The sequence below is a fragment of the Jaculus jaculus genome, chromosome 7 (genome assembly GCF_020740685.1).
Source record: "Jaculus jaculus isolate mJacJac1 chromosome 7, mJacJac1.mat.Y.cur, whole genome shotgun sequence".
In the NCBI taxonomy this organism is placed as follows: domain Eukaryota; kingdom Metazoa; phylum Chordata; class Mammalia; order Rodentia; family Dipodidae; genus Jaculus; species Jaculus jaculus.
In genome coordinates this window covers 109,026,932-109,050,379 of record NC_059108.1, presented here as the reverse complement: position 1 = coordinate 109,050,379, position 23,448 = coordinate 109,026,932, and the positions used below count along the sequence as shown (strand labels likewise).

The following is a 23,448-nucleotide window of genomic DNA, read 5'->3' as shown; positions in this document are numbered from 1 at the left end:
TCTGCCCCTAACTTATTATAACAACCTCCTGAATGATTCCATTGCTTCTATCTCTGCCCTACATACTCTATTTTTAATAAACATTTGCTTTATTATTTTATTTTTGAGAGAGACACAGAGAGAAAGAAGCAGAGAGAGAAAGTGAAATAGGCATGTGAAATAGGCATGCCAGAGCTTTTCAGCCACTGTGAATGAACTCCAGCCATGTGCGTCCTCTTGTGCGCATGTGCCACATTGCTCGCTTGCGTCACTGTGTGTCTGTCTGACCACAAGAGACCTGGAGATTTGAACATACCTTCTTGGGCTTTGCAGGCCAATTAGCCTTAATAGCTAAGCCATCTCTCCAGCCCTCCATACTTTTTTTTTGTTTTGTCTTTCACTCTAGCCCAGGCTGACCTGGAATTCACTATGTAGTCTCAGGGCAGCCTCGAACTCACAGCGATCATCTTACCTCTGCCGCCCAAGGGCTGGAGGCGTGTACCACCATGCTCGGCTTCTCCATATTCTCTTTTTAACACCTTTAAAAAATTAATTTTGAGGCTGGAGAGATGGCTTAGCGGTTAAGTGCTTGCCTGTGAAGCCTAAGGACCCCGGTTCGAGGCTCGATTCCCCAGGACCCATGATAGCCAGATGCACAAGGGCACACGTCTGGAGTTTGTTTGCAGTGGCTGGAAGCCCTGGCGAACCTATTCCCTCTCCCCCCCCCCCCCGCCTCTTTCTATCTCTCTGTCACTCCCAAACAAATAAATAAAAATGAACAAAAAAATTAATTTTGAAGTAAGATGCATGTTTGGTGTGAGTTGCATTAATCTTGTAACACATGTAATATATACATACATATGTAATTGTCAAAATCAGGACCAAAAACGGAACCTCACTTTTCAAAGTGCAATTGGAGGGAGTGACCTGTGAATGAGAGCACTCATAATAAACATCGATCACCTTCATTCATGCTTCAGTAAATAAGGAAAACGAAATGTTTTAACCAAATCCTGAAAGGCGGAAAGGGGTCAGAGGCGGGGTGCTGGGACCGGTGGAAGGAAGAGAGGCATAATATCTAGATTGGAGGGTAATGAAGTTTGAAAGGTAAACTGTAACCACACAACCCAAGAAGATCATCGATTTAGTTTTGGCACTGTGCAACTGCTGTCAAAGCTTGAAGCAAGTTTAAAAGGGCCAAGAAGTGACACACCTTGGGGACGATCCATCCCCACTGCCAGGCACAACATCCTTCCCTTGAGGGCACAGGAGGAGGCGGGCCTTCGCCTTCCGGTGAATTTTGAGCCGCGCCTCCCGCCGTCCGCCGTCACGTGCCGGGCGCCGCGGCCGCGTGGATCAGTGGGGGCGGCTCTGCGGGACGACGGGGCAGGAAGGGAGGCGGCCGCCTAGCCATTCTTAAAGGGACCTTAGAGAAGGCGACGGGCTGCTGACGACCGGAAGGAAAATGGTGAGTGGCCGTGGAGGGCGGGGGCGGGAGGGCTGGGCCAGCCAGCCAGCGGGCTTTCCCTGTGTTCCCGAGCCGGTGGCGGTGGGCAGCGTCCGGGTCGGGTCGGCGAGCCGCTTCCACCCCGGCTGCCGGCGGGCAATTAGAAAACTTGGCGTCCGCCGCTGCTCGGTGGAGGGACAGCATCCTCCATCCCGGCCCCGGGGTCGCCGGGTCCAGGAATCCTGGGACTCGGGGAGGGAGGGCCCGTTTTGGGGGTTTCTGGATGGGCGGAGGTCTGGTTCCCCCAATGCCGGTTTCCTCTGCGACGGTGGGTCGGGGTCAGGCTGAGGGGGTCCGGCGGGGCCCCAAGCACTTTCTGCCTGCGGAACCCCGCTTGCTTGGAGGGTTCGGATTCTGATGACATTGTGGGCCTTGCTCGGGCGTTTTTCTCCCTGCTTTTTCCTGAAGACGTCTCCTTTTTCTCCCCCCCCCCCCTTTATTTTGTTTTGGCAAATTGAAAGCATTGTGACCCAAGGCTTTGACGTTTGGCCTTAAAGTAACTGCCGACGATTTAGTTTTTGCTGGCTGTGGGATTGTGGTTTGCGTTCTTAATACCTTGGATCTCAAGCATAAAAATTCAGGAAAGAATTAAATCACTTGCCATCAAGGATATTCTGGATTCTTCCCAACATTTTTTTGTTTGTTTGTTTTTTAAGAATAGAAACACGTTTTCCTTGGCAACAACAATAGAAAAACACTGTCTGTCTTTGGACTTATGTTTACTTGGGAACTCACTTCCATTCTGATCTTGTCATGGTCACTGAATCCAATGGATTCTTGAGTTTTTGTCATTTCTGACCTTTCAACCGCATTCCAGGGTGTTGACACACTGTCCTGTTTGAAGCATTCTCTTCCCCTCTGCTTCCTGGTTGGCTTCAGGGATACAGAACTCCTGGATTTCCTCCTACTTATGCTCATCCATCTGTTTTCCTTGCATACCAATCTTTCTCTGGACAATATCCATAAGAGCCCTGGGCTCCATCCTCCTAACCCTTTGTTTTCCATTCTGTGTCTCTTTCCTGCATTCTGGCTTCACTTACCACCTATATCTGAATGACTTGTGGATCTTACCTCAGACCTTGCTTCTGAGTTCCAGACCACATGTATATTCCACTTTTTAGTTACTCTCCTTAGGAACTATTAGGTCTTGGGTTCAAGATAGAAGCACTGAGAGAAATGATATTTTGAGTTTAAGACTTTGTTGCAGCCAGTGAGTTTAGGGAATGAGAGAAAAGGAGAGAAGAAACACGTGTGAATGGGTACACACCCAGTGAGCAGGAGAACCAAAAGACAGAGAGGCCCAGGGGCCGGGGACATGGCTCAGCAGTTAAAGGTATTTGTTTGCAAAGCCTGACAGCTCTGGTTCGATTTCCTGGTACCCACATAAAGTCAGATGCACAAAGTGGTGTGTACATTTGGAGGTTGTTTGCAAGAGCAGGGGACCCTGGTGTGCCCATTCTCTTTCTCTGTCTTTCTATCTCTCATTCTCTCTCTCTCTCATTCTCTCTCTCTCTCACACACACACACACTCGCTCACTCTCTCAAATAAATATTTTTAAAAACAGGCACAGAGAGGGGTCTTAAAGGGTTTTGGGGAAGAAGAGGAGGGAAATTGCTGTGCAAGGGAGGAGCCCTGCTTGGGTGATATGCTGAGGGAGGTGGATTCCCCCTTGTCAGCCCAGAGGTATCCTCCATTACCTTAATGTACCTAGATTAGGCATGGTCCGGTGGGAGGAAGGAGGGAGAGCGCTCCAGGATTCTTACAGAAAGCTTTTCCCTGACTTAGCTAAGTCATCTCAGTTTGTCCAAAAAGAACTCATATTCTTTCCCTTCAGATTTGATCCTCCCTTGGTGTTCTGTAACTTACTTAGTGAGAGGTGCCATTATGTCTGTTACACAAACCAAACCCTAGGGTTAGCTTGGTAACCTAATTTTCCTGACTTTATTTCTAGTCTGTGGCCCAACTCCTGGGCAGTGGTTAAATAAATGAGTGGTGTAGAGGTCAGGTCACCTGGGTTGGATCCTGGATCCACTTGCTGTGTGCTTTGGGGGAAGCCTTAGTTTTTTGCAAAACTGGGAGGGTATTAGTACTCATGGGATTGTTTTGAGCACGAGGAAGAAATCCATGTAAGGGACATGGACAGTGCTTCTCAAGATAAAACTGCTACGGGCATCATTCACTTCTTGCTTATCTTCAACTTCTTGATTATTTTTTGTCTCTTATTTGACTAACCTTGCCTGCTAATGGGTATTGTTATATTCATCCTGGCTCTTCGCCTGTTTCCTGCATACTACAACAAATATAATCCTATCAAAATGCAAATGTGACCATGTTTGTCTTCCCCACACTATTTAAAACACTTGGGCGTCTTCCTTTTGCCCATGGGATGCAAACCATAATACGGTGATCCACCTCTTCTTGGACCTCATTCCCTCTCATTGCTTGCACCTTAGTCAGACTATCCTTTTATGACCTGGGCTGTGCTGTAGTCACTAGAATCACAGGCAGCCTTAGTCCTTCAAATGGCTTCTACAGGGAAGCTGCTCAGGCACCGCTTTGTGTGGCTCTCCATGCTAGCTCTTATTACAGGTACAGTTTGCAAAAATTTCTGGGACTAGAGAGATGGCTCAGTGGTTAAGGCGCTTGCCTACAAAACCTAATGATCAGAGTTGATTCCCCAGTACCCATGTAAAGCCAGATGCACAAAGTGGTGCGTGCATCTGGAGTTTGTTTGCAGTGGCTAGAGGCTGTGGCACACCTATTCTCTATTTCTCTGCTTACAAATAAATAATACAAATATTTTTTAAAAAGTTTTCCCTGGTCTTTTTGCTGTAAGTATGTTCTTGACTAGACTATAATGTACCCTAGCCCTTAGCAAAGTGCCGGAATTCATTAGTCACTTACTGAAGAACACAATAAATGAGCACTTGAACTCAACTATCTCAGGTGACATTTACCACAAGGGCCAAGGAGATGGCTCAGTGGGTAAGAGTGCTGGCTGTGTGAGCATGAGGAGCTGCGTTCAACCTCGCTGTCAAAGGTGGCAGGGTGGTATGTACCAGCCACACCCGCACTGAGGAGAACAGAGAGAAGATTGCTGTTGCTCTCTGGGCGGCCAGGCTAACTGAAAAATGGTGAGCTCCATGTTCAGTGAGCGACTCTTAAGGAAATAAGGCAAACGAGCAATAGGGGACACCCCATGTCCTCAAGCCTCTTGCAAACATGTGCAGGGGGCACACACATCTGTACACATGTACATATTCAACACAACCACACATACTATACACACATGTCAAAAATTGTTTTTATGACTTTTCACTTCTGAAATTCTTCTAAGTGTAAGAGGTGACTGAGACTGAGTGGTGTCTCCCTCCCTTTCTTAAATATATATGTACGTATGTATATATGTATATGTATATGTATATATATGCACCCTGCAAGGCTGGAGAGATGGTTAGTTGTTAAGGCATTTGCCTGCGAAACCAAAGAACCCAGGTTCTATTATCCATTACCCATATGAAGCCAGTTGTACAAGTGGCACATGCATTTGGAATTCTCTCGTAACTGTCTCTCTCCCCCCTCAATAAACAAATAAACAAACAAATGAAATTACCAAAAACAACCAAAAAATTCACAATAACAACAGAATCTTACTATGTAGCCAGGCTGGCCTTGAACCCATTGGCCTCCCAAGGGCTGGGAGGCAGGTGAATATCATCACTCCTAACTTCTGAGTCCTTGCAAGAAGGAATGTTTGGGTTTTTGTGGAATTGGGAAGGGTGAAACATAAAAATGAGTTATACAAATTAAACGAAATCATATTTTTTGCTCTCCACATCATGCTGAAGCTCATGGTAGGCAGGTATTAGATGACTGAGGTACATATCTAGCATTTTTTTTTTACTGGGTTTCTGATCCTGGGATGTCAAGCTTACACAGTTTGAATGCTGGAAGATAAGACATTCTTGACAAATTGGTCTTTGCTTGTGAAAAACCTAAAGTATTTATTAGTTTGCTAATGAATTCTACCTTTGATCAAAGAGAATAGGAATACTAATTTTTCTGGTTTCATTAGATTTCCTGAGAAATAGAAAAATGATGAATTAAGAGTAAATCATTAAGTGACTAATATCTCTCTAAAAAGAACCAAAAGGATAGAAATGCATAACCACTACAGAGGTGTGACTTTTGTTGGATGGTGCCTTTGTGTGGAGGCACTTCCTGGTTGTATAGTAGCCATCTTATGGTATACGTCACGTCTGACTAATTTCCCATGTTCTGAGTTTAAGGACAACTAAAGTTATAGCCATTTCCTACTTTATTGTATGCTGTCTTATTTGACACAGAATAAAGGAAATAGGCTTTTATTACATTTTTTTAAACTTAAGACTAGAAGCCAACAGGGAGACCCTGTCTCAAAACAAACAAACAAAAAAAATCCTCCAAAACAAACAAACAAAAGACCTCAAAGGCTTCATGCTTTGTGGTAGGAGGTACATTTTGCGTGGCACTCAGAGGCAGGGTCTCACTCTAGTCCAGTCTGACTTGGAATTCACTATGTAGTCTCAGGGTAGCCTTGAACTCGTGGCAATCCTACCTTTGCCTCCCATGCTGGGATTAAAGGCAAGAGCTACCATACCTGGCTGATTTTCTTAAAGAAAAAAGCACTTACATATATATGACAAGAGTCCAAAGTGAGCTGTTTTTGTAACTTTACTTAGTTAAGCCAACTGTAAAACAGTTAAAATAGTGAGGGAATTTGAACACTAGATATTGGACAATATGATTCTTGTCAGTTTTTTGTTTGTTTGAGGCAGAGTCTCACTCTAGCCCAGATTGGCCCTAAACACAGGGCGATTTTCCTACCTCAGTCCACCAAGTGGTGGGATTAAAAGGTCTGACCTGACTTACTTGTCAATTTTTTAAGATGGAATAATGTTACTAGGTTTCTATTTCTCATGATACATACTGTCTTTTAAAGATACACATTAAATAAAACATCTCCAGGTGAAATGAATTTTGACCTTAGGGAATAGTGATAGGGAGAGTTGAGAATGCTAGGGAAAATAAGGTTGATAGTACTTGAAGGTTAGTGATTGGTACAGTGTTTTCACTGTTGTATACTTTTTGTTTTTAAAGTTTTACATATTAAAAACAGAAAAGTAGAATGGCATAATGCATGTGTGTGTAATCTCAGCTACTGGGGAGGCTCGAGGGAGGAGATTCACACATTTGAGGCAATATAGTAAATCTGTCAAAAAACAGTATTTGGGAGGCCGAGGCAAGAGGGTAACACATTCAGAGCTCACTTGATCCTTGTAGTGAGCTTAAGGTCAGCCTAGGCTACATAGCAAGGCTCCGCCTCAAAACAGCGGTAAAAAACAAGAGCAAGTGTGGTGGGTTATACCTGTACTATCACACGTGAGCTGAGGCAGTAGTAGTGTGGTGAGTTTGAGGCCAATTTGGGCTACCTAGTGAGTTCCAGGCCAGCCTGAGTTATGGAGCTAGATCCTGTCTTCAAAAACAAAAAAACAACATGTCAGAGAAACCTCATGTCTGTGGTAATATATTGCACCACTAATGAAGAATGCTTTTGTTCCTTTCCTTGCCAGCTTTCTGAGGGCAATTTACTAATATTTATTTGTAATTTCTAAGCACCTCATAAGTTCCCTTGGATTTTATATTATTCATCAGCTCTTCTACACATTCTTTTGGAAGAAGACAAGTTTATGGAATGTGCTAGAAAGGGCAGCAGCAGGCTGTGCAGTGACAAGAACTATCTTCTCTTTTGTACATTCTGAAACGTTTTTTTAATTTTTATTTATTTATTTATTTATTTGAGAGAGGGAGAGAGGGAATGAGGCAGACACACACACACACAGAGAATGGGCCTCTAGACACTGCAAATGAACTCCAGACACATGTGCCACCTTGTGCATCCGGCTTACATGGGCCCTAGGGAATCAAACTGAGGTCCTTTGGGTTTTTGCAGGCAAACACCTTAACCACTAAGCCATCTCTCCAGCCCCTCTTTTGTACATTCTTTTAAAACTTTTATCTATTTATTTGCATCTGTATGTAGCTGAGTATGGGCACGCCAGGGTTTCTAGCTGCGAGTGAGTGTCAGACACTTGCACAACTTTCTGTGTTGGGCTTAGATGGGTGACTGGGGAATTGAACCCAGGCTGGCAGATTTTGTGAGAAGGCATCTTTTCTTTTAATGTTTTATTTATTTATTTGCAAGGAAAGAGATAGACTGGGGAAAGAGACTGAGAGAATGGGCATGCCAGGGCTTCTGGCCACTGCAAATGAACTCCAGATGTATGCACTGCTGTGTGCTTCCAGCTTTACGTGGGCCAGCAGCTTAACTGCTAAGCTGTCTCTCCAGCCCCATGAGCAAGCATCTTTAACCACTGAGCCATATCCCCAGTCACTCTCTGTTTCTTCCCTCCTTTCTCTCTCTACATGTATATGCTTGCATATAAATAAAAATTTAAAAACTATTATTCATTCTTACTGTTATGGTTTATTTTTTGCACTTTTTAAAAAAATTTCCTCTTAATTATGACACCAGAACAAGAAAATGATTTTCCTCTTCTTCCTGCCCAGTGTAAGCATGCTGTGCTTGCCTTATTCACCACCAGCAGGTGGTGATCCTTGGCATTTATCAGCCAAAGTGACATTAAAATATACCTTACATAAAAGATGGATGATGTGCGATTAAACAGTGTAGATCCAAATGCACAAATATTGAAGTCATGGCGTTTTACATGTGTGTTTGTCCCCTACTCTCCTTCTCTTACAGAGTGAATCTTTGGTGGTTTGTGATGTTGCTGAAGATTTAGTGGAAAAGCTGAGAAAATTTCGTTTTCGCAAAGAAACCAACAATGCTGCCATTATAAGTAAGCTAAAGTGATCACTTCAAAATTACATGATCTTTATTTTTATTGTATAGCTCCATTGAAGAAACTGGGCCTTTAGACAGTAACCTTGCTTCCACCCATACCATGGCCTTAAAAATCAAGCAACTGCTCATTCTAATGCTGCCACACAGGAGAGGTGAAAGGCCCTGCTTCCTCATGTCCGTCTGTCACTCTGGAGAAGCTGATTGTTTCAGTCACATGGGGAACGTGGATTCCCATTTGTAGTGACCCATTCATCTCCATCCTTCTCAGGGGACCAAAAGTAGCCTGGCCATTTGTCCTGAAACCCCCTCAGCCCACACCTAAGTGCTACAGTTTAGCATTGAATCCAGAGTGACTTTGGCCTCATTGCAATTCTAGACGTGTGTCTTGTCTGCATAGATAAATCTTATATATGGGCAGTACTTTAGAAAGATGAAGGAAGGTTGAAGGGGTGGAAATGTTAAAGCTATAGACTGCTTAGTAGAGAAGACACCCTGTCAGGAGTACTAGTTTTGTTATAAGTAAATACTATAGTGCAGACTGGTTTTAAATGTAAACATGAATGACAATGTTCTTTTTATCACAACAAGTGAGACTGTTTGACAAGACTTACTACAGAATTAGTGCCAAACTAGCAGAAAAGAGTAAAGGAGTAGATTGTCTAGACTTAACTTATCTCTGTATTATGTCAGTTATATTTGAATATATTTGAACAGAGAGAGGATTGGTAAATCACTTTCTTAAAATAATGACATTGCAATATGGAATTTTAAGTATGAAGAAGCTGGGACTCTGCTCTGTTTTCTTTTGTAATTTTTTTTTTTTTATGAGAGCAAGAAAGTATGTGTGTGGGGGGAGAATTGGTGTGCCTGGGTCTCCAGCCACTGCAGTCGAACTCCAGATGTGTGTGCCACCTTGTGCACATGTGTGACCTTGCGTACTTGCATCACCTTGTGCATCTGGTTTACTTGGGACATGGAAAGTCAAACATGGATCCTTAGGCTTTGCAGGCTAGTGCCTTAACTGCCAAGCCATTTCTCTAGCCCATCTGTTCTGCTTTTTCACCATGTAGTCTCGGGGTAGCCTTGAACTCATGGTGATCCTCCTACCTCTGCCTCCCATGTGTTGGGATTAAAGGCATGTGCTACCATGCCAGGCCCCAGACCTCTTATCTAGAAGGCTGCATTTGAGTTATAAAGTTTTCCACATAATTCACTACATATAAGGAGTTCATACCAGGTCCTAAATAAGCAAACTATGTGCTTGGGATTGTGGCTCAAAGTTTAAAAGCCAGCTGCTTGAAAGAATATCTGGTAGTACCCCATAAACTAAATGTGTTTTCTCTTTAGTTTTTCTTTCTTTCTTTCTCTCTCTTTTTTTTTTTTTTTTTTTTTTTTTTTTAGGTAGGGTCTTTACTCTAGCCCAGGCAGACCTGGAACTCACTCTCTAGTCCTAGGCTGGCTTCAGACTCACAGTGATCCCCCTACCTCTGCCTCCGGAGTGCTGGGATTGAAGGAGTGTGCCACCAAACCTGGCTCAGTGTTTCTTAGTGTCTTAATTTTAGCCCCCTCTTCCCGAAGGCTGAGCCTGTGTGGGTGGGTAGGTAAAGTCACATTGACCCACAGTTGACTCATATACTGTATTTTCATTGCAGTGAAAATTGACAAGGATCAACGCCTGGTGGTACTGGATGAGGAACTTGAGGTTTGTTCAATGAACTAAATGGCAATGTTTGTAGCTCCACAGTTACTACTGTTCAAAACATGCTGTTATATGGACTTCTAAAATGAGTTCTAGACCTCCTTTATTACACACTAATTATGCATGAAAAGCATGGGCTAATTACTGGGTATTATAGTGTCTTCCTAATTTAACAACCTTCCTGAAAGCATTAGTGAGATCCAATGTAGTAAGAAGTAGAACTTAAAGCTGTGTAGCTAGTAAAAAAGTGAGTCAGCCTTATGACACATCGCTCAGAGAGTAATTCAAAACTAAAACCTACCACTTGAGTATTTAGTTACTAAGTAGTTTAAGTAGGAAAATTAACTTTTTTTTTCTGAGATCAGATGTCTCCTCAGAGGTGTTGGTTTATGTCATTCAGTATTTCCTGACAATGAAATCATATGCAAAGAAAGAACACATCTTTCAGCCCCATGTTTTGCTCCTAAGTAGAAGTGATTTTGTAGCATGTGATAATGAATTCATAGCCATTGGAATGGGTTCTTAAGTGTATCTCCTGTGATCTTAAGGGTAAGGAAATGCTTAAAAATTGCTGTTTTCTTTGGTACCAGGGCATTTCACCTGATGAACTTAAAGATGAACTGCCTGAACGTCAGCCTCGATATCCTTTTCTTAGTGCTTTACAAAGATTTTTCTTTGTCATCAGAATTTTACTATTTGTTAAGCTTTAAAAAACATGTATTTTGTATGCTATGAAAGCAGAAAGGGGGAGGAAGGCTGGGGGAGGGTAGTGTATGAATAAAGTATAAATGTATGAAAAGATCATAATGAAACCCATTATTATTTTGTTAATGAACTATTGGACACATATCTTAGAAGTGGTGCTTCTGCATCATGGTCTTAAATTAAGATACACAGGCTTGTATTGAACAAGAAAAATAAAGTTCGTGTCTTAGTTGGCTGACTTTTAAAAAATAATTCTCTTTATAATTTACTTACAGTAGAAATTTAGGCTGGGGAAGTGGTGCAGTGGTTAAAGGTGCTTGCTTGTGGTCGTGGTGAGGTTTGCAGTGCTGAAGAAATCACCCAACCAAGAACAGCTTGGGGAGAAACAAGAGCTTTATTTGGCTTACTGGCTGGAGGGGAAGCTCCATGATGACGGGGAAAACGACGATATGATCAGAGGGTGGACATCACCCCCTGGCCAACATATGGTTGACCATAGCAACAGGAGAATGTGCCAAACACTGGCATGGGGAAACTGGCTATAACACTCATAAGCCCGCCCCCAACAATACACTGCCTCCAGGAAGCGTTAATTTCCAATTGCCATTAGCTGGGGAACCTAGAATCCAGAACACCTAAATTTATGGGGCATACCTGAATCAAACACCACACTTATAAAGCCTGATGGCTCAGGTTCAATTCTCCAGTACCCATGTAAAGCCAGATGACCAAAGTAGCACATGCATATGGAGTCATTTGCAGTGACTGAGGCCCTAGCATGCCCATCCCCTTCTTGCAAATATATAAATAAATACATAATTTGAAAGATAAACAAAAAAAAGTTTCTTTTTGACCAGTTGAATGATTTTCTAATGTGCCTTTGGGGCCCATTTTGTGGAAAGATATTATCGAAGGTGTAGGCTGGCTGAATAGGGTACTGGCATTCATTAGCTCCTTAGAGAGTAATTTTAGTTTCTTTGACTTGAGAAAAACCTTCATTGTGTATAGTTACAAATACCAACATGATGATGGAAGAGTTTCATACCCTCTGTGCTTTATTTTCTCCAGTCCTGTAGGTGAGTGGATTTCTTTAAATAATATGGACTTGGCTCTGATCTATCTTACTAGACAGATTTTCTGCTGTTTATAAAGATGAAATTGGGGCTGGAGAGATGGCTTAGTGGTTAAGCCCTTGCCTGTGAAGCCTAAGGACCCCAGTTTGAGGCTCAACTCCCCAGGACCCACATTAGCCAGATGCATAAGGGGGCACACATGTCTGGAGTTCGTTTGCAGTGGCTGGAAGCCCTGGCGTGCCCATTCTCGCTCTCTGTCTCATCTGCCTCTTTCTCTCTCTGTCTGTTGCTCTCAAATAAATAAATAAAAATGAACAACAACAAAAAAGATGAAAATGTTGAATAACCTGAATTAAAGTGTGTTCATGTGTGTGCCTGAACACACCTGTATTCATCGCTAGAAAACAGATGCTTAAAAACATCATCTCTTAGAGCATGTTTACTTTTCTTACAATGAATTTATATAATTGTAATTGTTGGGTCAAATCCTACATACATTTTAATGATTCTGAGATATAGTGACACTTTATAGAATCACTATTATATTTTCTATATATTTTAATTCTGTTTAAGCATGTGAACTTTGCATAATCATGATATATCTTTGTGTTATCTTTGTAAAAGTAGTTAACCGTAATCTTGAAGATAATCCTGGAGCAGTTTATATTGGATTTTGAAATAGATTATTGATGTTTAAGGAGTCATCACCAGAATGCCGCTAGTATCAGTGTTCAAGCCCATAGTAAGGCTGTACTGGCTGAAGTCATCTAGACTATTTGTATCATTTTACTAGCCCTTTAAGATACTGTGTTATCTTTTTTTTTTTGGTTTTTCAAAGTAGGGTCTTGCTCTAGTCCAGGCTGACCTGGAATTCACTTGGTAGTCTCAGGGTGGCCTCAAACTCATGGCAATCCTCCTACCTCTGCCTCCCGAGTTCTGAGATTAAAGGCATGTGCCACCATGCCCGGCCTGTGGTACGTTTTTAACTTAGTGTGTAAACAGATTGTAACTTTTTTCAGGCAGATCCCCCTACCTCATCACCATCTCAAAACCTTACATATTTTAAGCATCCATAAAATTAAGTATTAAAATTAAGATAGTACTGAAATTTTGTTTCATTTTGTTTTATTTTTATTTTTCCAGGGAGGGTTTCACTCTAGTGCAGGATGACCTGGAATTCAATATGTAGTCTCAGGGTGGCCTTGAACTCTGTAATTCTCCTACCTCTGCCTCCTGAGTGCTGGGACTAAGGGTGTGTGCCACCACACCCAGCTTGAAAAATGTTTTAAGGTGTTTGTAAAGACTAAAAATCAGGCTCCTGGAACTGGGCGTGATGGCATACGCCTTTTATCCCAGCACTCAGGAGGCAGAGTAGGAAGATTACCATGAGTTCCAGGCCACCCTGAGATTATATAGTGAATTCCATGTCAGCCTGGGTTAGGGTTGGACTCTACCTCAAAAACCATACCAAACAAACAGTAAGTAAATAAATAAATCAGACTGAGAAGATACAGAGTCAATTTTTAAATTAAAAAAATTATTTATTTGAGAGAGAAAGAGGCAGATAGGGGAGGGGGAAGAGACTGGGCATGCCAAGGCCTCCAGCCACTGCACATGAAATTCAGATGTGCCACCCTGTGTATCCAGCTTATGTCGGTCCTTTGGCTTTGCAGGCAAGTGCCTTAACTGCTAACCTATCTTTTCTGCCTTAGGATCACGTTTTTTTCGTGTGTGTGTGTGTGTGTGTGTGTGTGTGTGTGTGTGATTTGCAAGGAGGTAGAGAGAGAGAGAGATAATGGGCATGCCAGGGCCTCCAGCTGCTGCAAACAAACTCTTGATGAATGTTCCAGTTTGTGCACCTGGCTTTATGTGGGTAATGGGGAATTGAACCTGGGGGTCTTTAGGCTTTGCAGTCAAGTGCCTCAACCACTGAGCCATCTCTCCAGCCCTAGAATCACTGGGATTAAAGGCGTGCGCCACCACACCCGGCTAGACCAAAGTTTTTATAAGTCCTGTAGCAAAGGAAATCAATGTGGCAATTTTAAAAATAAAAATACTGAAGGGCTAGAGAGATGGTTTGGTGCTTGAGGTGCTTGCCTGCAAAATGTAACCACTTGAGTTGAGTTCCCCAGCACCCACGTAAAGCCATATACACAAAGTGATGCATGCATCTGGAGTTATTTACAGTAACTGGCAGCCCTGGTGCACCCATTCTGTCTGTCCCTCTTTGTCTCTACTTGAAAATAAATAAAAATATTTGAAAAATAATGGGGTGGAGAGATGAATTTAGCAGTTAAGGCACTTGTCAGCAAAGCCAAAGGACCTAAGTTTGATTCCCCAGTACCCACTTAAAGCCAGATGCACAAGGTGGCACATGCATCTGGAGTTTGTTCGCAGTTGCAGCAGGCCCTGGTGCATCCATTGTTTTCTCTCTCTCTCTCTCTTCCTCAAATAAGTTAGCTAGACATTAAAAAATAAAATAAATGAAAACCTGTTATTCTTTTTTAAAGCTATACTTAATTTCTACACTAATCTCTTCCAGGATGTAAACCTGAGCAACAGATGATGTATGCTGGGAGTAAGAATAAGTTAGTCCAAACAGCCGAACTAACCAAGGTAATATTACATTTCATATGCTTTTCTTTTTAAGGCTTTTTTTCTTAAATGCTTTTTAAATTTTAATTTTATTTATTTGACAGAGAAAGAGGGAGGGAAGGAGGAAGGGGGAGAGAGAGAGAGAGAGAGAGAATGAGCACACCAGGGCCTCCAGACACTGCATATAAACTCCAGATACATGCACCCCATTGTGCATCTGGCTAACATGGGTCCTTTGGCTTTGTAGGCATTTGCCTACAAAGCCATCCCTCCAGCCCTATACTTGAAATTCTTTAAAAATTTTTTTTTTTTTTTTTTTTTTTTTTTTTTTTTTGGTTTTTCAAGGTAGGGTCTCACTCTGGTCCAGGCTGACCTGGAGTTAACTATGTAGTCTCAGGGTGGCCTCAAACTCACAGTGATCCTCCTACCTATGCCTTCCGAGTGCTGGGATTAAAGATGTGCGCCAGCACGCCCAGGTCTTATTATAGATATTTTTATTGACAACTTCTGTACTTACAGACAATAAATCATGGTATTTCCCTTCCCTTCCCCCAACTTTTTCCTTCATAGCTCTGCTCTCTGTTATATCCCCTCTGTCCGATTAGTCTCTCTTTTAATTTGATGTCATCATCTTTTTCTCCGACTATGAGGGTCATGTGTGGGTATTGCTAGGCACTGTGAGGTCTTGGATACTGAGGCCAAATTCTGTATGTAGTTGTATGTAGGGAGTGGTACCTTTCCTTTTGCTCTTAAATTCTTCTGCCATCTCTTCCACAGTGGACCCTTAGCCTTGTAGGGTGTGAGGTGTTTCAGTGCTGGACACTCCTCTGTCCCTTCTTCTCAGCACTATGTTGCCTTTTGGGCCATTCCAGTGGTCATCGCCATCTGAAAAGTGAAATTTCTCTAACCAGAAGTGAGAGTGACATTAATATATGAGTATGAACAATAAGTGTAGTGATTTCAGGGCAATTTGGTGAGATTAATATATGCATTTATTCAGACAAGAGCAGGCTTTATACCCCTAAGGCTCATGACCACCTGCCATAGGCTTTTGATTAGGTTTCCAGTACCAGGCATGTTTTCCCTTCCATAGAGTGGACCTTCAGTCCAATAAGAGAGCAGTTGGTTTCCCTCAGAGCAGACATGCCACTATTGCACTCATTCAGACATTTGGCCAGATTATCTGACCAAACTTGAGGTTGCCAATGTCCACTGTTTTCACTGCTGATGACTTCTGTCTCCCCTAAGACTGCATACAGTGCAGCTTTTTCTTGTTTTCAGTTTGCTGGGCTACAGGAAGAAGGTTTTCTGCTCAGCACCACCTTGATTTCTTAGTGACTTTGCTGTTCAGGTATATGACTCTTCAGCAAAAAGGTCTTACCATCTCTTTCTCATGGGGAACCAAGGGCCTTGGCAATAGCCTGTAATGTTTGGCAACAACATAGACCTCCCTGGCCAGCGACTCACTGGGAGGCATCCCATCCCAGGCACTGAAAATTTTCTAGTAACAATCTATGGCTTCCGGATGTGCCAGTATTTAAAAAAGTAGATTTTCATATGTCTTATTCAGAATTATCTTGAATTTTGATTGACCCTCCCGCCCCCACCTTTCTTTTATATAATCTCTTCCCCTGACTTTGCTTAGGACTTTCCCCTTCCTGTAATCTGTTCTTCTACTTACATATTTACAATACCATCCCCTTAAGACCGTCCCTCTCCTCCCTCCCTTATAGCCTTTTTCTAGCTTATGGGCCTCTGCTACTGATTAGTGGTTACATATCACACAAGTCTATATACATTTGTGGCTAGGATCCACATACGAGAGAGAACATGTGACGTTTGGCTTGCTGGGCCTGGGTTACCTCACTTAGTATAATCCTTTCCAGATCCATCCATTTCCCTGCAAATTTCATAATTTCATTTTTCTTTACCACTGAATAGAACTCCATTGTATAGATGTACCACATCTTTATTATCCATTCATCTGTGGATAGACATCTAGGCTGGTTCCATTTCCTAGCTATTGTGAAGAGAGCAGCAATAAACATGGTTGTGCAAGTATCTCTAAGGTAGTGGGTAGAGTTGTTAGATATATGCCTAGGAGTGCTATAGCTGGATCATATGGCAAATCTATTTTTAGCTGTCTCAAGAACCTCCACGCTGATTTCCACAATGGCTGTACCAGATTACATTCCCACCAACAGTGCAAAAGGGTTCCCCCTTTACCACAACCTTGCCAACATTTGTAGTCATTTGTTTTCTTGATGGTAGCCATTCTGATGAGAGAGAGATGGAATCTCAAGGTAGTTTTAATTTGCATTTCCCTGATGGCTAAGGATGTAGAACACTTGTAGAGTTTATGTGCCATCCATGTTTCTTCCGGTGAGAACTCTCTATTTTTAGTCCCATAGCCCATTTTTTTTATTGTGTTGTTTGATTTCTTGTTGTTCTATTTTTTGAGTTCTTTGTGTATTCTGGATATTAATCCTATATTTGAAATTCTTCTTGAGACTGTTTTGTTTTCCATTTAAAGAATGGAATAACATGGACACATAAGTGTTTTTTATGTAAATGAAGTTGATTTAAGACCACAGCAGTAAATTAGCAACACTTTTTTTATTATTATTATTATTTTTTTTTTTTTTTGAGCTCTCACTCTAGCTCAGGCTGACCTGGAATTCACTACGTAGTCTCAGGGTGGCCTTCAACTCATGGTGGTCCTCCTACCTCTGCCTCCCAAGTGCTAGGATTAAAGGCGTGCGTCACCACACCCGGCACCACTTTTTTATTAGTTGGAAATAGAACCAAATTGAACCAAAAACAATTTTTTTAAATTTTTTAGAAGAAATAACTGAAATATTGAGCAGCTTCAGAAAGGCCACTGGAGCCAGGCATGGTGGTGCATGTCTAATCTTAGCCCTGGGAAGTTAAGGCAGGAGGATCATGAGATGAGTTCTAGGCCAACCTATGCTATATCATGGGACCTTGTCTTCCAGAAAAGGCACCAAAATTGTTATTTAATTTTATTGACAATTTAAAACATGTATTTAATACCTTTTGATCATATCTTCCTCCTCCAAAATGGTTTTTCTAAGATAAGATCAGCATTGAAGGGTCTCCAAGTCCTTTCTCAAGTGAACTAGATTCAGTGCTGAAATTTTTTCATATAGCTAACCATTGTTTCCAAACCTAAAATTAAATTTTTAAAAATATTGATAAAGCATTTGCGATATCCCTCCATGGTAGAGCACTTGCCTTCTATGAATAAAGCGCAGGGTGTAATCTCCAGCACAAAAAGAAAGAAGAAAGGTATAACACTGTTTTCTTTCTTTCTTTCTTTCTTTCTTTTTCTTTAACTAACTTACTTGAGAGACAGAGTTTGTATGGGTGAATCAGGCCCTCCTGCTGCTGCAGATGTGTCACGTCATATGTCTGGCTTCACGTGGGTACTTGGAAATTGAGTCTGGGATGGTAGGTTTTGCAAGCAAGTGCCTTCAAGTGCTAGATCATCTCCAACCTGTAGAATACTGTTTTCTATAAGTTAGTTTATGATTTACTACATCTCCATTATTTTGTGATTTTTTTTTTAAATCTGTGTGTGTGTTTTGGTTATCTATGTATGTGTACATATGGAGGCTAGAACTTGATATCAGGTGTCTTACTTAGTCACTTCACTGTATTATTTGAGACAGAGTCTCTAGCTGAACCTGGAGCTCACCAGTTTGGCTATGTTAGCTAGCTAGTGAGCACCTCAGATTTTCTTTCTCCACTTCCCCAGTGCTGGGATTGCAGGCATGGACCACCATGCCCAGCATTTTACATGGGTTCCTTGGGTCTGAGTTGATGTCCTCATGCTTGCATGGCAACTGCTTTGCCCACTGACCCATCTCCCCCAGCCTAGTCTATGGCATTTTTGAAAGTTAAGATACTTGCTCTCAACTTCCTTTAATTTCTACATAACAGCTTGAATATGTAAATATATATATATATATTTAAGGTTTTGGAATAGAGTACTGTATGATTAAAACTATATTAAATGGTATTTTCTTTTAAGTTTTATGTTAAGAGCACCATTAGTGCTTTCTACTTTTGGTATTTAGTCATCTATTCAGGGAATGTCCTTCAGTGCCCTCCACCTCTTTAGTCCATATGACTATCATTGATACTACCAACTTGTATGCACTGCTTTTTCTATTTTGTGTCATAGGAATATTCTGGAGATGCTATAAGGCTTTGGGTGGTCAAGGAGAGTACCAGAGTCAGTCCCCAACAGTATTTGGGAGCTCTGTTATTAACATCAGGTCTTTATAATGCTTCTATACAAATGTTGGGCTTGAGACACTCCAGTTTGTAGTTTTTTGAGATCTTGTTGAATCTACAGTAGTATTGTGGGTTGATGATCGTATTCCCATTTGTAGATAGGAAAATAGGTTCAGAGGATGAATGACATGCAAGGCAGAGCTAGAAATGAAACTCATATCTGACCCCAAGTCCCATCTATTGTGCTAATTCAGTTCCTGTTGGAGGTTTGTGGCTGTGGAGCCTCCCCTTTAGCCTTACCCGAAGAGTCCACAACTGCTCTTTCCATTTGGTACTCAAACTGTGCAGGACTGCCTTTGTTTTTCTAGTCTCGGCTAGGTTGATTTTAGACTTGTATACTTGGATGTCTCTTCTAATGGGTGAGGTTTATAGAACTGCTCTTTTAGAATGTATAGATTTGTGCCTTTAGAAGCATTTGGGAGTTATGCTACCTTGATTGCTGTATTTGGTAACTTGAGTATTTAACATTTAAAAGAAGTACAGCACTGGCTGAAAGGTACATCCAATTTACACAGGGTAAGTCATGACCTGTATGAAGAAACACCACTTGATACAGGGACTGAGAAGAGGCCAGCAGTTACAGGCACTTGCATGCAAAATGTGGTGTATTTAACACTCAAATTTATAATGTAGGGGTGCTGGGTTTTCTTTATTATAACCTAAGATTTTTTTCCCCCCTTAAGGTATTTGAAATAAGAAATACTGAAGATCTAACTGAAGAATGGTTACGTGAGAAACTTGGATTTTTCCACTAATGTGAACTTCTGTGTTTCTAAAGTATTTTTGTGTTAACCTGACCATACTGGAACCAGACATGAATACTTATTTATGCCTAAAAATGCACTGTTACTTACAGTTTGTTTCCTGCAGTAAAGAAAAATTCTTCATTTGTGCAAAGTTTGAACAAAGAGGAAATCATCTTTATAGTAATGAAACCCTGTAAAGTGTCTCCTTATAATTGTAATTGTCAGGTGGACTACTTTTCTCCAGGGACGTTTTGCACTCTTGTGACTAATTTCTATAACCTATGGTTCAGAATTTGTTAGTATTTACAGACACCATTGGAAAGTGGATATTAGATGGTGACAGACAACAGTGGCCTCCTTTGGCCAAGACTGGATCCTGGCAGATTACAAGTGAAAATAGCTTATTACCATTTGTCACGTTTAAATTCTTTTGGGGTTAAAATCTTAAAGTGACCTAGTTTTGAGCCATGAATAATAATTTACTGCAGTATAACCTATATTGCATTTTTCATCGATATTTTATACCTCTTTTGGTTTCCTATATCTTTGTAATCAAATTTAGAAACTACATCAATCATTCACTCTTCAAGTCTGGGAGATAGTTTTATGGCAGCGTTTTGACTTGGCTTTTCTTCTTACGGAAAATAGCAGCTTAGTCTTAGAAAGAGATAAGTTGTAATAATCAAGGGCTTCATTCCTGGTTACGTCTTTATTTATGAAGCTGCTCCTAATGTCTTGTGAATACTAATTATTTTAAATGTGTTAATACTGTGCCTTTGATTTGTTAGTGTTAATATTAGTTTAATACTTTTACACTGCCAATATTCTAGATTTGGTGAAATTAATATACTTTTTAAAAGGGCCAAGTCAAACAATTTTCTAATGTGTGTCTGAAATTTGTAATAAAATCAACTTCTAACTTTTAAAATTCCAACCTACTTGTTTGCATGGGTAACTGTGTGGCAAATGAAAGTTAGGATTTTGGGCATATTTGTTACTAGTTTTGTGCCATATGCAAGAATTGGTTATCTAACTTTGACCATAGTTAGTAACAACAGATCAATAGAAATCCACCTGTTTTATCCTAAATATCAGAAGATACTCTGACCTGGAAACCTGAACTACTGACCAAACCACCTGTGTTAGATGATGGCCCCCTTAGCATGAAGTGAGAAGTCTGATATACTTGCCACGATCATACTGTATTTTAAAAAGAAACATATAAGTAACTGCTGAATGTTAATTTGATTTAAAAAAAAAAAAAAGTCTAGAGACTATAGAAGCTACCCAAATTTGGTGTGTGCATTCTTAGATTAAGGATATTGTAGCAAAAACAAAATTGTAGTCTTTTGAAATCTAGCAGAAGCATTCCTTTTATGTTGGCATATTTTCATTCACATACTATTATTATTTTTTAGGTTCTGTGCCAGCTTTAGCAAGGAGGTCAGAGTTGGGACTTTCTCTGAATAGAGCATCTATCTTCCATCCCAAACATTGCTTGGCTCACTATCTGTGTCCAGGAAACAGTTGTGGGTCAGAGCTGAGCAAGTGCTAGAGTGGTATTTACTTTGGTTAATGAATGGAAAAGTTCCTTTATTCCAATTTCCAGAGAGAAAACTTGACCCACGGATTTAAGCATTCATTAAGCAGTGGCCTGTGGCTGTGGCTCAGTGGTAGAGCCCTTTCCTACACATGCAAGGCCCTACGTTTGATTCCCGCTCCTCAAAAAGAAAAAAAGAGTTCTTAAACAGGTATTTTGATACAGATTGGAGGATTTGCTTTATAATCCTACAGAAATGCAAATGTAGTCCAAGTGAGGAGAGTGGTTTTCATGCTTCTGAATGAAGGCAATGAGATTTTGTTTCACCTAATTTGCATCAGGAGAGAAACTAGTGCTGCAAGAGTGGGTATTTGTTATGAGGTTCCTTTTCTTGCCTAACATGTATAGCTTTTTTTTTTTTTTTTTTTTTTTAATTTAGAAGCCCTCCAAAAGGTCCTGACATACACAGCATTCTTCATTTTTCTCTAACAGGTGTAAGGAGATGGGATAAACTGCATTGTTTTAACCTGTCTGACTCCCTATCAGTAACTTGTGTTTTGCAAAACAACAGATTGGATTAGGAAATCAGTAAAACTTTTCTTTTATTTTAGTTCTATCTGTCCTTTGGGGAGATATGTCAATCCCGTGCTCTAAAATGTCCATCAGATATTTATGTAAATTTTCCTATAATGAAAATCTGCAGTTTTTAAAAGTATATTTCCTTATTAGTTTCTTTTTTTCTTCTTCTTTTTTTTTCTGTCTTTCTTCAAGTGTACCTTTGGATTTCAGAATTCCAGTTTTTACATTCCATATGTTTCTGGGACAGCCATTCCCATTCAGCCTTAAATCTTGATCTTTCCTTTTTGGCAGCAACTTTTTCCTGAGGACCTTTGTTGTGGTTTTCTAAGTCAGCATTAGTTTTGAAATTGTTAGCCTTACATAAGTTCTGCATAGACTCTAATATCCAAATGGAACTAAGTAGTAATTACAACGTATATTAGGTATGATATTTATGGCAACATAAGTGACATGTGAAGAAAACTGTTCTCAGGTTACTATGCTGAAATTCCAAAATGTCTGAGTTCTGAATAGTGATCACTGTTCTGGTATTGAAGCAATTGTGTTAGGGGAAAGGTTGGTTGACTGTTTTGTTTAATTGACTTCTGAAATACATGTTTGAATTGTCTCTAAAAAGTTTACTAAATACCTAGTGCAATTAAACACCCTCTTGTTTAAGAGGGAGTTGCTAAATTTTTTATTGTCATTACTAAAAATCTGTGTAGCAACATGTGTGCTAGCGCTCTCCTTCCGTTTTTCTCTCCTATTTTCAGGAGTCAAACAGCCATAACCTATATCCCGGCCTGACACGTTAACTGAAAGTTTCCTGTTAGAGGAGTTTATTGCCAAATTAAATTTGGCTGCTTTCCCCCTACTCATATAAATATTAAGGAAGGTGCACTTGAAAAATGTTTGGACTGATTTTAAATTCAAGCAGTGTCATTAATCCGTATGTGGACTAGTGATGAATAGATATTTTCTTAAGAGTTTAAATGCTGATATTTGGTGGAAGTAGAGAGTGGCTTGTATTCTATTAAAGTACTCATGTGATTGCAGTCATTTGTTCAATAGACTGATAATACTGGAATCTATAATGTTTGAACCTTTACAACTTATGTGAAGAAATGTTTCAAACATTTCTGGACAAATCTTATTTTGTATTTCTGGAAGAATGTAAATAATCTAAGCCACTTACAACTAATCCTCCCAAGGTGAATGTTCTTGAGCAGCTCGTTTCCCATGAGGCCATCGCACATTGCAGATTGGTGAACGTATTCCTGTAATGTTAGAAACAACTACATTATGCTTGTGATAGAACCTATTTTCTTGCTTTTTGGAATATAATTACTTGAATATTGTTTGAGATCATTAACATGCCAGGGCATTTCCCGCTGATGTAGAAGGTCCAATATAATCTCATTCAGGAGGCTTGAAACATTGATGGTTTTGTCTTGTGAATTTTAACAGTTCTCTGTCGTCTAAAAACAACTGGCACTTCTGAAGCTGTGGTTTCAGTGTCTGCTGGTTCATATTGCATGTTTATTTTGGACAGTCTTTTGGTAAGCATGGTGCTTGTACTGGTTTAAATAAAATGTTAACATGAAAGGACTTATAGTGTTTCGTTTTTACTGCCTTTCCCTCCACCCCTTTATGGTTACTGATGCCTGCCTGTCTCGGTTTGTGTGAACCATCTTCCTATTTAACAGTTTATTTTGTTTGCAAAAACTAAAAAAATCAAGAGGGGTCCCTTGGAAACATGGTAGAGGGCGAATACAATAAAATTAGAAAAAATTCATAAAAATCTGATGCTAAAATGAC

General features: G+C 40.6%; 1 protein-coding gene across 1 annotated transcript; it reads left to right on the top strand.

The window, feature by feature from the left end:
- Positions 1–1,316: 1,316 nt before the first annotated feature.
- Gmfb (glia maturation factor beta) lies at positions 1,317–23,238 on the top strand. The gene is given in 8 exon segments (XM_045154845.1): positions 1,317–1,447; positions 8,293–8,389; positions 10,047–10,096; positions 10,684–10,733; positions 11,792–11,874; positions 14,414–14,487; positions 19,470–19,535; positions 19,537–23,238. Coding segments are annotated over 8 exon segments (465 nt in total). The 5' UTR covers positions 1,317–1,444; the 3' UTR covers positions 19,579–23,238.
- Positions 23,239–23,448: the final 210 nt, after the last annotated feature.